Source organism: Embiotoca jacksoni, unplaced genomic scaffold (genome assembly GCF_022577435.1).
Source record: "Embiotoca jacksoni isolate LCO1_2020_lvr unplaced genomic scaffold, fEmbJac1.0.p SCAF_18, whole genome shotgun sequence".
Taxonomy (NCBI): domain Eukaryota; kingdom Metazoa; phylum Chordata; class Actinopteri; family Embiotocidae; genus Embiotoca; species Embiotoca jacksoni.
The window spans coordinates 6,928,759-6,942,763 of NW_027185318.1; the positions used below are offsets into that span (position 1 = coordinate 6,928,759).

Consider the following 14,005-nt stretch of genomic DNA (forward strand, 5'->3'; position numbering starts at 1 on the left):
GCCCATAGCTTCTAGTCACAAGCTCTGGTGCGAGCGGTAGAAACGCTGCAGATATGAAGAACAACAACGTGAGATTAGCTCTTTTTAAAAAGAGGATACAAAGTTCACTGTGCTTACAGAAAACACGGCAGCAGGACGGCTTCGAGAATCCTCTCCTTCCCCCTGCTGACATGCTTCTACTTAACACACGACAATCTTTACAATTAGTAAAAAGGCGCCAAAGTGGAAAAAGGCGACTCTCGAAAAATGTGAGTGGTGCATATTTGAGATAGCATAAAGTGTCGGTCAAGTATCCAAGGTTTTTCAACCAATTAAATTTGTATTTTTACCCAAAACTACAGCAAGAAAAATTTTACTATTTTAGAGAAGCCAGTGTGAAAGCAAAATATCTAAATATTGTTATCAAAACATTGAGCTTTTTTTTTTTTTTTTAATAAAAATTAAAAATTTAAGAAAGGTGAATTAAACTTTTGGAGTTTGAGATCTAAACACAAACATGATAGTATTTTACTGCTAATTATCACAACTGCAAGCACCTTCACCTCAAACAACAACTGTTACAAAAACATTTGTTCTCCTCACTACTGAAAAACTATCTCAAGGTGGCAGTAAAACACATACGAGGATTTTTTTTTTTTTTTTTTTTTTTCCTTACTACATGTCAATTTTATTCACGTCAAGTTCCAAGATATCTGAAGGGACCACAATATCTAAAAAAAATAAAAAAAATAAAAAGAAGCATGGTGAAAACATTACAGGAGATCATCTGCATTCGAGACACAGAGCCAGTTGAACAATAAAAACTGCCCTCAGTAAAAAAAAAACACAAACAAAGCATGATCTGCAAACTGCAGCATTATTGTGTTAGTAGTTTCCGAACCATTTCTTAAGTTATAAAGACATGATTAAATGTATAGGACAGACTAAACAAACTTAGCAATCCTCTTGTAAAACTGGATGCTGGAAAGCGTGTTTACTAATGTATCAAAGAAAATGACAGAGTTGCACAATGACAGAGTTGCGCAATGACAGAGTTGCAGTGCATTTCAGTCAACATAGTGGAAATGCCAGAATAAAAACTCTGATTAAAGCAAATGATGCAGAAGCATACACCAGAGAAAACAGGATAAGAAACTTTATCATTACAAAAACATGCATTTTGTTTAAATCTAAACAACGGCAGAGGAACCGATTGGTGTTTTGCACAATATCAAGAGAGCAGTAAGAAGCAACAGCAGATATTGTGGATGGATTTTGACATTTTAGGATTGAAAAATGTGTTCGTTGTAGATATTCAGAGAAGCAGCTGAGACTAGTTACTTCCTGGCGCTTTATATTTGATGGCACAATGTTGTGGAGGAATCCCAGCACCTCTTGCCACCTCACTTTCTGTGGCTCTTGGGGAAGGGCAGGGCAGCGCCGCCTGCTCTTGCCAAGCCTCACAGAAACAACACGGGCTGCTAAAGGACAGTTTAATTATTCATCTGTGATTTATCGGCCAGCCTGCTACCAGTGAGAAACCGAGGCAAAGGGTGCAGACCACAGGCCGACTTATCTACAAGGGTGTTTTGAAGAGGACGAGGCCTCGTGATCCCTCGAACTGCAGGGTTTGGATGAGGATATGGGTTTGGACATGTGGCAATGGTAAACGGTTTACAGATAGAGGTGGGCGTATCCTTAAATTTGAGGTTTTTGGAGCATTACTGGACTTTTATATATTTTTTTTATACAAGTGGAATCAGTAAATAAAACAAAACAAAAATCTATCAAGTTTAAGAAAAATGACTCATTGAATATTTTTTGATATTTGAAGGTACTTTGTGTCAATGTGACATTTAATCAAGAGCTGCAACACTACGAGAGTTTGTGCGTGGAAAACAAACAGCAGACTGGAGGTTAAGTGCTCTGACGCTCCCGGTAAAATTCCTGAGCTTGCTGCCAATGCTCACTTGCCATTCCTCCTCTAAACATAGAAAAAAAAAAAAAAAAAAGTGGACGAATGAGAGAAGGACAGAGCGAGTATTCAGCTCATTTTTTTCACTCCTTTTCTATTAAAAAAAAAAAAAATGGGATGAAAACAAATGTTGCTGGTATGATTCTGTCAAACCTAATTGTTAGTCACTGGATCTGTTGTGGCAGCTCAGCTACTTAAACAGCGAAAAAGAAAGAGTTTGGCAATAAGGCGGACTGTTACCAGTGAGGCGAGTGGGAGAGCTATTTGAAGCACTCGAAGAATGTAACAGGGTGGGGCCCGTACTTCCCCCAACCGAGAAAAATTGTGTGCCTTGCTTATCCGCGCAAATGCGAGATGGGGAGAAATGGGATGAGATGTGATTCATGAAATAATCAAAATTACTCAAAAGAAAGCTGAGACAGGCCCCCCCCCACCCCCTCTCTGTGGCAGAGGGTAAAAGAAGAGCAGGCCTCTTGTCACCACGGCCAGGAAACAGCTTCCCCCCCCCCCCCTCTCCGTGTCTGACTGAAAGAAAAACAAACCACTGACTCGCCCTCTCCAGAGTACTTTCCTGTCTGAAACTTCCCGTACATGTTTTTGAATCGGACAGAAAAAGAAAAAGAAAAAAAAAATATGACGAAAACGGATTGTAAAAAGGCTGACACAACTTGGGTCAAGGGCAGTGGGAGGAGCCCGGATTCAGAAAAAGGGATAAGCTGCCTGATTTAATGAACGAGTCTGTGTCAAGGAGCTGTGGCAACATAATTATGACAAAAATCCTCTGATACGTCTTTAGCCCCGCTTGTCATCATCTAGCAAACACATTAAACCACGACTCTTGCGTTAACACAATCCACATAGCTCAATTCCTTCAGGGAAATTCCCTGTGCATCTGGTTTCCTTATTCTGTTTATTTTTGATGCAACTGCGGTGCTTTTAAGGTTTGAAGTGGGGGTGGGAGGGTGAGGGCCGGGGAGGGGGGGGGGGGACAGGAGAGAGAGAGAGATAAACTGCCTGTAGCTATGTGTTGTCTAACAGCCAGCAGTAATACAAGGGAAGATACTTAGTCTTGGCGACAAGAGCGCTAGATAGTCAGCTAGGCAGTTAGGGTAGGGCACGGAGACAGGAGGCCAGGCAGAGGCAGCAATGATAAGGAGGCCCCAGCACTCACGGGATTGAGGCCCGAGATAAGAGCCCGGAGCTGTCGTTGGATGACTTTATCATGCAGCATCCGCGGGGGGGGGGGGGGGGGGCGAGTGGCGTTGCTGGGGCCAGAGCGGGGCAAGACGAGTTCGGGGTTGGAGTCGGAGGCGGGACCGAAGCTCACGGCCGAACACTGCGGTGGGGCTCGAGAAAGGAGGCTGCTCGGCGGAGGAGGCGCGTCAGGAGGAAAAAAAAAAAAAAAAAAAGACAGGCGAAGGCAAACGCTGGGTCGCGCTGCACACTCTCTCCACCTCACCCTGTCAAGACTCCCCGCCACCGCCTAATTTATTACCGGGGAGGAGAGACGGAGCGAGGGACCACAGCGAGGGCAGACAATGAGAGACAGCACAAAGCCTCCAATTCTGCTTTCTCACCGGTGGCGACGGCTCAGTAAACCAGCTCGCAGAATGGCTCTTGGTTAATTAAATTCTAGCTTATAAGTGGTGCTTTGGGAAGAGAATGAGAAAGGGTTGGGGTAGCGGGATATAACAGGTTTCTGCTCGCGACAACAGTCTTGGCCTTACACCCCCCCCCCCCCCCCCCCCCCCCCACCGATTCTCCCTCCCGGTCAGTCCCTATCTGTGTCCTCTCACCGGCTCTAAGCGGTATCTCACTTTGCGAGCGGTGCTCAATCTTGTTAGCTGCCAAATTGATTGCACGTCAGAGGTTACAGCAGGTCCGGCCCCGCGCTGAGGAACGCCGAGGGGTCGACCTGCAGCAGAGCGTCGCAGCGGCACACGCGTGCATATGAAGAAGAAAAAAAAAACTTAAAAAAAATGGAGATCATATACATGATTGACAGAAATATGGGACATCAGGTGGGGGGAAAAAAAAAAGAAAAGAAAGCGCAGACTTCTAGCATTCTCTCATTTATCACAATCTGTTCTCTAAACAGCTGTTCCCAAAGGACCAGTTCCCTACAAAGGCACCACACAGTGGACAGCAGACAGTTTGTCCTCCAAGCGCTTGACAGCTCTCCCAGGAATGTCCTGTTAAATCGTGACACACGGAGACAAACAAGCAGACACACAAAACTGCACATGCAAACGGTGACGTAGCCAGGAACAAGTGGCGCGTCGCTCGCACCGCGTGGATACACAGCCAGGCAGTGTCTGATGGAACAATGGGACATTTCATCTGTTGTACAAACAAAAGCTGGACAATAGGCTTGTGTCTCAGGCTGGGTTTAAAAAAAACAAACAAATCTTTATCTTTTTAGTCAAATGTTTGGACGATTCCGTTTCAATCGATTTCTTTTCTCTCTGCAGACAAAACATGATTCAAAAATAGTTTCCTTTAATACGACTGTAGGCTTTTCTCCAGTAATATGTGAACTACTAATGTTTACGTATTGTAAAAAAAAAAAGAAGCAACACTGGTAGCAGCTGGGCAAAAAGAAATAACAACAAAGCAATACTTTGCCGGAAAAGGGAACCGTTTCCCCCCCCCCCAAGCCAACGCTTCTGTAATTTCCTTTCGCCAGTCTTTGTTACACACCATGAAAGTGAGGCAGCTAAAGTCAGCGGCTTTTTAGCGGGTATAAAACTAAAACTGTCGTTGCTTCATGCTTTTATGTTGTGCAGGACTTTACGCAGCTCTGTGGTCTGTTTTGGGATCCAACTTTGTAAAACTGATTTGTGAAGTAATATGACTACTTGTCCTCATTCTTATTTTGTCACTGTCAGCTATTGCTGCCATTATTCAAGTGTGTTTAACTAAAAAATAAAAGAAAATATTTAAAAAAAAAAAAAAAAAAAAAAAAGCTGCAACATCTAATGTTTAAAATGGTTTTTTTTTTTTTTAAATCTAATTAAACAAATTCCTTTAGTATCTTGCCCAGCCCAACTTTTGTACCGCAAAGAAATCCTCCCTTTCTTTAATGCTTTGCTTCCCGAAACCGCCTTCACTTCCATACTAGGCTACATCTCTAGATGTAGATATATGGTCTGTCTCCTGCTGCCAAGAGAAAATATAGCAATTTGAAGCAGCTTGTTGGCAGGCACGTCGTAAAGAGAAAAAAAAAAAAAAAAAAAAAAAAAGTCCGGAGCAGGTGTCACCTCGGGGAGATGAACAACTGCAACGCAAGGGGATTTCAAAGGGGGGGGGCCTGTCAATCGGCCAGAACGACCTTGAGGGACAACATACGAACTGGGAAACAGTCGTCACAAACAAGGGTGGTGTCGGCTTTCTTCCGTCGTGGAAACAGCTGTGTAGACATGTGTGAAATGTTTGGGCGGGTTGGGGGGGTGGGGGGGGAGACTTGCAGCTGTCGGAGGGCTAAACTCAAGAGAAGTGGAGGAGTCTCGAGCGTTCAAATGCAACTGGTTAAAATGTTTTGCTCCCATTAGTTGCACTGAAGTAGGACAAAGGAGGGCGTTGAAGCTGCTCCATCGCACGCGGGCCTACGAAACATACTTTAATCGGATGAAAAAGTGCCGTCGTGGTGATTTTATCAACAATCCGCAGAAAACTTTTGAGCCTCAGGAAAGGAGACAGGCAAAGCTTTGTTGACAGATTAGGACCGTCGTTTTAAGTTTCACCCCCGTTTTGTACTTTCTTTTCATTTCATGATAACTCCACATGGACCGTTTGTGGTTTTGTTTTTTTTGCCTCTGCCCCGAACGTCAATAGCTTTTTGGAGTAGCATCTGTTTTCTCCGCGTTACCGTGACAATACACCCCGCTTTCAATGAGAAAGGAACTGACCGAAAAGTCTCCGGCACACGCAAGACGCACTGGAGGAGGAAACTATATACGCTGAACAAAAAACACAAAAAAAAAAAAAACACTTGGTAGATCAAACACAATTTACACCACAATACCACAAGACCACAGATTTAAGACTCCTCTGTGAAGTCTAACAAGCACACAACAACGATTTAAAAACTTTTTTTTTTTATTATTATTATTATTATTATTATTTGTGTGTGTTTTTAGAGAGAACAGAACAGACAGGCCACCTAACAGGACACGTTTAACATAACACACACTGCAGCAACCTTAAGACCACCAAGTCCAAAGGACGGATTATTTTGAGCACTGCTGCTTGTTTTCTTTATAAAAATTTAACAGACTGGATTGCACGGATCAGTTTACACCAGGAGGGGGACGTGGAGGGAAAAGACTACAGCCCCCAAATATCACATCAGAGCTTGAGCCCCGTCCAAAAGGGAGAGCAGACCAAACAACCCCCGAACAGAAAGTCAGACAGACCTCCTCTGCACTGTGGCGGCTTTCATCTCTCACACACATGCAATTATTGGCGGCGGGGTAAAGTTTGGGCTGGTGCTGTGGAAACCCTTGTAAACCTCACACATGTGTGACTTTAGAGCAGCGAGTCTGGGACCGGGAAGACGGGAGCGTCCCAGCAGTGATTTCTTAAACCAGAGAGGGAAGATTTGACTCGTTTTCTATCCCTCAGTACGATTAAAACGTCATGCCAGACCAGACCAGACCAGACCGGTATTACAGGTCTGACTTCTTAACCTCTCCAACAGCGGAGTTACCGGAAAGACACAAAACCAAGCAGTGCAGAAAGTAACCTGCAATCCATACATGAAATAACTCGCAAGTTAAAAAGATATTTTAAGTTAAGAGTCCATTTAATAAACAGAAGAGAGATTTTTTTTTTTTTTTTTTTTTTTTGGGGGGGGGGGGGGGTGATTCAGGGTTATTTTAGTTAGCTCCACAAGGGAGACCTTAGTATGTGGAAAATGTTTTATACGTTAGATAACAAAAAACAGAAGCTAAAAACAGTTTAATGCTTTCAAAACAACAAGAGTTTGCCGGCTGAGCTGAGTGGGGACAAAAGGGAAAACATGTCTCCTTCAAAGCAGAATAAAAACACCCAACAGTCCCAATTCAGTACAAAATAGCAACATGGATCTAGTTCATACATTTTTTTTTTTTTTATGCGTTTATGGGATGCGGAGGGCATCAAATCGGAGATCTTTAGCGGCAAAATCATTCAAAGACTTGGGGAAACTGCCACAATTGCATCCTGGAAAATCAGTGAGGTCTCAAATCATGTTGTCGTTTAACTGACTAGATTTTGTCAGGCTACAATTTGCAATTGCTTTTTAATGAAAAGCATTTGAATGTTGCTGTAGAAAAGTCATCAGTTTATAGTCTCTGTGGCATTTAATAGGCTGAGATTAGAGGACCTCAATACGTAACATTTAGATTTAAACTTAATTTGATCAGATCTACTTTGTTTAGTGTTACACAAGTTATTATTTGCACTGTGTCGTTTTGTTTTTTGTTTTGTTTTGTTTTTTTATTGAGGAAGTGTCTTGTCTCCTGCATTCAAGTGTCTTGTTTATCACGCATCAAGACAGCCAGAACAATCTTTTCAGACCGGTTTAGCAACTGCATACTTCAGAGCCTGCTCGTCCAAGATATGCAACCGAAACCAAGCGTGAAAGTAACGCAGTACTCAGAAAAGCGTGTTATTTTGTACGGGGCGATGTGTCCAAGTCCGAGAGACACACACACACGCAGCACGGGGACAGACAAGGGGGGGGGGGGGGGGGACTGTGGCGCTCTCTAGTGTCCCCAGCTCAGTTACATAAACCATAGGTCCAACCTTCCCGTCATGTTATTGATAGAATCAACATAAAACAAGCGAACAACTCGCGCTTCTCAGAGATATTGAGTGTGCCCAAAAAAATAAATAAAAATAAATAAATAAATCAGCCGTCTGGACGACGCCGCCGACAAAAGGGCGACGCAGTTTTTTTTGTTTTTTTTTTGTTAAGGGTGAAAAAGAAAAAAGAAGAACACAAAAAAAAAAACAACCACGACGACTGCTGCAGCAAATGAAAGGAACTATAACGGAGAAGCGTAACCACGCGTGGAGACGAATGTTTCAGTCCGCTCAACGAATGGAGACAACAACAACAACAACAAAAACGGTATTAAATAAAAAATAAAAAAGTTGAGACGGCTGAAATAATCTTCGTGCACTCCCCTCCTCCTCCCTCCACCTCCTCTCTCCTCCACCTCCTCCTCCCCTCCACCAGCGGTAACTCACTGGCCATTGTTTGGGCAACAAGCAGACACATTCCTCCGGTGCTGTCGGACTCGGCCGCTGGGCGACAACTAAACACGACCCCTCGGAGACTAAAACAAGGAGCCGTTGTAAAACAAGTCTCGACGACTATTTATTTCATCCGCGGCGAAGTTATCGCCACCATTTGGTTCCTGGAGAGTTTTTATTTTATTTTATTTATTTATTTATTTTTTTTAAGGGTGCGCAGGCTCGTTAGCCAGAAATGTGGCTAAACCCCCGAGCTAAGACTGCTTGTGGAACATGTGGAAATCAGGCCCGGTCTAAAATCAACACAGCTTCACCTGGAAAGTGTGATTTTAAAAACTTATCGGTGGATAAATGTTTATCAACACGTCAACATTTCTTTGGTTGTTGTTGTTGTTGTTTTTGGTTTTTTTATAGGAGAGTTAAAGAAAGTTTTCTCGTCGGGCACAAAGTCAAACAAAACTCTCGTGGACGCCAAAAAAAAAAAAAAAAAAAAAAAAAAAAAAAAACAACAACTAAACTCTCAAATCCGTTTTAATGGCTTTTCCTTTTCGGTGGAAGTTGTTGTTGTTACTACGCCCGCCACACGGCCCGGGATATCGGGGTGTAGGTCCGTGCGTCGCCGATGTTCCGCAGCAAAGGATGGGATGCCCAGCGACGCCGAGCCGATACCGGACCGGACCGAACCGTGGTCACGCTCCCTCCCTCCCCCTCCTTCCCTACCTCCTCCCCGGGGTCTCCCACACACACACAATGCCCGCTTACCTTCGTCCAGAAGCCTCTCTAGGTGCGTGAAGATGCCGCAGAGATTTGGCAAACTGGTCATGAGCTTCTTCTCGTTTAATAATTGCATCAAATAGTCGGGACTCGGCCTCGGTCGCTCCTTCACTTCGACCTCTCCGACCATCATCTTTGCGACGAGAGCGAAGAACAAACCACCGTCAAAAAAAAAAACCACAGAATCCTCTTTTAAGAAAAAGAGAAAAAAAAGAAAAAAAAAAACGACCAAAAAAAAAAAAAAAAAAAAAAAAAAAAAACTTGCGGCTCCAATCCCTCGCTTTCTTTCCCTCCTCCTGGTGTGTAGAAGACTCTTGTTTAAAAAAAAAACCCCTTTTAAAATACAGGTTTTGGTTCGTTCTTGTTTTTTTTTTTTCGGGGGACAAAAAAAAAAAGACACCGTTATCTCCCTTCCAGAGACTCGCGCGCCGTACTCTCCTCTACGCCGTGTGCGCTCGGGGACGTTCGATTCCACCACTGTAGGCGCGAGCGACCGTTCTACCGGAAAAAGGGTCCGTCCTCCCTCGACGCTTATTGGCCGCGCGGTCTTTCGTGGGGACCGACGGCGTGACCAATGAGCGCTCGGATCCGGACCGAGAAGGAGGGGTGGAAAAAAAACAAAAAAAAAAAAAAAAAAAAGTTGGTGAGATGACGGACAGAAATACTGGCCAATGATAGGCCGTGCGCAGGAACGCAATGCCCTCCCCCCCTCCCTGAAAGTGTTGTCAACACAGAAGATCACAAATTTACTTGTTTTTAGCTTTCCAAACCGACAGAAACAGTTACGTACTAATTTTTCCACATTCAATATTTTTGTTTCTTTATAGTTTTACACTGTAATCAGTAATAACTTTTATAACAACGGCAGTACCCATGACATTAGTATGTGTGTGAATGGACTGCGTTTGCAGTCCCCAGAACTGTAAGTGAAACGTCACTCAAGATAATATTTTAATATTTTTGCTTTGTTTTAGGAAGCTAAGTAAATCCTTTATAAATTTAGAGTCATGAGTCATAATTTTATTTGAATTTCTTTTGATTTTCTTAACTAGTTGGTGCAGCGTATTGTGGCTGAGATTCGGGGTAACAATCAGAAATCTGAATACTATTTGTACGAAGGCATATGAACAGCCATGGTTTCTATGTTCCAAGTAAATGCCAAATACCCAAAATGATTGAAAACAAAAGATGAAAAAAAAAACGGCATAACTGTGCACATGTAAATGGGGTCACTATGTATGACATGTACTTAACTTTAATTTCATCAAAAAAAGATCCACTCTTCTGAGAAAGAACTGTTTACCAATTCTGACTGGTTTTATATTCCCCGTGTTTCAACTAGAGACTGTATATAAGCTAGAGACGTACGTATTAAATAAGTATAGTGCACTAAAATGGTGTGCATGCGGGGCGCTTCAGCGATGAAGTCAGTTCTCCTCTACGGTAAAGATTCATCGTCATTAACTTTTTCAAGGGGAGAAATGATAAAGAAATCCTTCACGTTGCACAAGGGCATCCAGGCAGTCCTTTATTCGTCCACTCCAGTGTCAAAACAACAATCCAAGCGACTGCATAAAAGCACAGCAGCCCCAGTTGTCTCTTGGATTTTAGGAGGTCTTTTGTAATTCTCTGTTTTTTAGTGATGACGTGTATGGGTCTCCTAATCTGCTACGGAGTAGTGAGGTGGTTTGAAAAGCCGTACGTGGGTTGAGTGTGTGTTCAGGCTCCCGCTTCACACATACACAGGGTTTGTGTGCGACACACTTGCCAAGACCCGGCCTACGAACCAGGCTGATTGTGGATCCCGTGTGTGTGGGCTTCACTTTAGGCAGCTGAAATATGAAAGGAAGATCAACCTGTGCAGTCCATATCCTACAAGATTGCCTATTGTTACTCAAGACCTGTACGTCTTGTTATCCGCCTTGGGACCGATTGATCAGTGCTCCGGTAATGAATGTAGCCCTTTCATTGTCCTGTCCTTGGGAGGACCTTTCTACGTATCCTCTGAAGATTAACACCCTTGATCAATGGAACGCACACAACCAGCTTCCTCCAGTTATTCACATCCTACTTTGTGTGAAAATAAACCACAACTGGTCCGTTCTGATTTAAACAGCTGCTGTTTGAGAGGCACCCGGCTAAATCTGAGCCCCGACCTTGGCCGTCGTTCAATTTGTCCGCTCTCCGCTCACCCACTCATATCTTTGTAAAATTAGCCCCCACACCGGGTGAGTGAATTGCTTAAACAGCTGCACTATGACCTTCTGGCTTTGGTTCGTCACCACTGTGTTGGTATGAAGGAAAGGCAATTAAGTTCAAGGTTTTAGAATTAGTGCAGCATGTCCAGTAAATTGATCAAAACAAAACTAAGTACATGCGGTGATGTGTTTGGACAAGTTTAAATAGACTGACTTTGTGTCACAGCATTATTACCTCAGGAGACATGTACAACATTTATGCAAAACTGAAACCTCCTAACAAATAAAAGATAACAAAAAAACAAACAAACACAAAAACATGTATAATCGGTTCCTCGTCCCCCAAACAACAGCATTTAGGAGTGCAGCAGGCGACAGGAGTCTCAACATCAAAGCAGGAAGACAGATACAGTTGCCTTAACAACCGGTGCATCATGCATCTTTGCCCTTCAGCCCGCATCTACTTATAGCTACAGCATGTTTTAGCTATAATTATTGTTGCGCCTCAGTTAAGTCTCAGACGAACCCAGCGCAGAGGAGACCGTCCTGATCGCTGGGCAAGGGCGCACAAACACTGGCACCAAGGCAAGGGTGCAGCTTGTTACTCATCGTCTTGGTCAATGTAGGAGTCAGTTCACTTTCTCATGTTTCTTAAAACATTTACCTCCGTTTAATGGCCCTGCACTTGATGTTGTCTGAAATTCACGGTGAGCCTGTCACGATTTCAACCGGTGACCAGAGGAAAAAAAAACACAGACGGTAAGGCTTTTGCGGAACGACTTGTCATTTACACCGCCGCCAATTACACAGGACGTGTAACGTTAGTCCCGTCGCCCGAGCGGTCTGCGGTATCAGCGTGATATCTTAAAGCCCGCACGATAAAACATCCCTTGAAGTCAAACGCTGATAAGCGACGCCGGTGGGTAAGACTGAGCAGATAGGCGGAGGGGATGAGAAAACACAATTTTTCATGTGACTTGAAGACAGCTAAATTGTTCATAGTGTTGACTTTATTGCACCTCCTCCGTCCCCCCCCCCCCTCCCACACACCCTTTTGTTCTTTGAATATAAGCGATGGAAAAGTCACAGTCTTCTTGCATCAAAAGGAATCTGGCATTTCTTCGGAGCTTTGAAAACGGGTTTAGTTCTTATCACTAACGGTGAGCATGGTCATTTGCACCTTGCCTGGCGCTCATTCTTCTGAGATGGGTCACATACAGCTTCCGTATGTGTGTGTCGATATGTGTGTGTGAAATGGCAACACGGAGTTAGAGGGAGAGAGACGTGTGCTTATGTGTATTGTATGTGTATTGTATGTGTGTGTGTGTGTGTGTGTGTGTGTGTGTGTGTGTGTGCGTGTGTGTGTGAGCCCGTGCATGTGTCTTCTGACAGCCTGAGAGTAAACAGAAACGATATTAATCCCTCCTTTTGCTCTCCCTGCCCTTGTGTTTTCGTCATTTTTAATAACACGGTTTCCATTCAACAATTAATCCAATTAACAAGGATCCAGATAATTAATGAACATGCGTTTAGCCCCTTTTGAAGAGAGGCTGTTAACTCAGCCACAATGAGCTCGGAGAGCGCCCTGGGTTTTCAACTGAAAGTATGCTGCCGCAGACAACGAGGCCCTCGGTGGGGGCCCCGTGGCTTGTTGCGGCTTGCCTCGGGGGCCGCAGCCGCAGGGAAGCGACTGAGAGCCGGTGACTCTGTCGAGGCAAGGCTGTCTGCGATAACGGCGGCTCTGGAGGAGGCAAACAGAGACTCCCCGGCTCTGATAACACGCATACATACAAACAAGAACAACATCTTTCCTTTTTTTTTTTTTTTTTTTCTTCTGACTTGCTGGTTTTGAGACTGTGGGGAAAAAGTGCCTGGCGGAATCTGGGTCATTTACATTTTGAGGAAGGTGTGAGCGCACAGCGCAACAGAAATAAATGCCCTTCCAGCAACCACAGCATATACGGAGCATACACAGAGAAATACATAATGTACCTATTCATTTGAACTCCGATCGTAAGCGTGACATGACAAGTGCTCGACTCTGCTCGTGTGCGTGTGTTCATGCAATGCTGCCCTCATACTAGTTTGTGCACGCTCGCATGAAACAGTGTCTGCGCATTCCTCACTGTCAGTGACAGAACAATATTTATGTATTTTGAGATCACCCGACGTTAAAAATTGTAGACCTTACAGGTGTACATAGCTGAAGCTGAGCAATGGTGGGGCACGTTGGGATCAACTTCCCCCTCCAGGGTTAGTTGGGTGGCATGTAAAGACGGATTTATTTAAGGGCCTCTGAAATGGTTTGTGGGCATTCGTTTTAAATGTCAGTGTTTCCAACCACACAGAGCAGGTGTTGCCATTTAACTTGTCTGATGATTTGCAATCATAAAATTCAAAGATTGATTGCAGCCACGGGTCATATACACAACACATATTTGGGATAAAAGTAGCTCCGAACTGGTTGAGTTCGGAGAAAGTCATAAAAATGAGGGATGTCTCAGACCCAGATTTAAGAGTCCGAAGTTTTTGGTTTGAGAGGAATTCACAAAACATTTTAGTGCTTAAAGGAGTCTGAGAGAAGCTCAGGTAATAGAAAAATGCTGTCATAATCAAATTTTGATTCTAGTGCGTTCATAAAGACTCAGTTGGCTGACAAACAAATCAAAACAGTCCAGTATCACCGGACAGGATGCTCAGCACAACTCTGCGCCACCAGGGTCTGTTGTTGCAGCGCCGGTGAACGTCTCAGCCATCCGTCACAATTATTAATCAAATCAAAATGCTCTACCCGGCAGTATTATTAAGTGTTACAAGCAACACCAAATGTATTAAATAA

General features: G+C 43.8%; 1 protein-coding gene across 6 annotated transcripts in view; it reads right to left on the reverse strand.

Annotated features, from left to right (window-relative positions):
• Positions 1-9,454, reverse strand: part of qkia (QKI, KH domain containing, RNA binding a) — a 77,180-nt gene extending 67,726 nt beyond the window's left edge. For 4 of the 6 annotated variants that reach the window (XM_069152435.1, XM_069152432.1, XM_069152436.1 and 1 more), the window contains exon 1: positions 8,957-9,453. In XM_069152435.1, coding sequence (XP_069008536.1) covers positions 8,957-9,101 — 145 coding nt within the window. In that variant the 5' untranslated portion in view covers positions 9,102-9,453. Of the gene's footprint in view, positions 1-8,956 lie in introns of all 6 variants that reach the window. The other 2 variants (XM_069152434.1, XM_069152431.1) reach the window with 1 other exon arrangement.
• Positions 9,455-14,005: the final 4,551 nt, after the last annotated feature.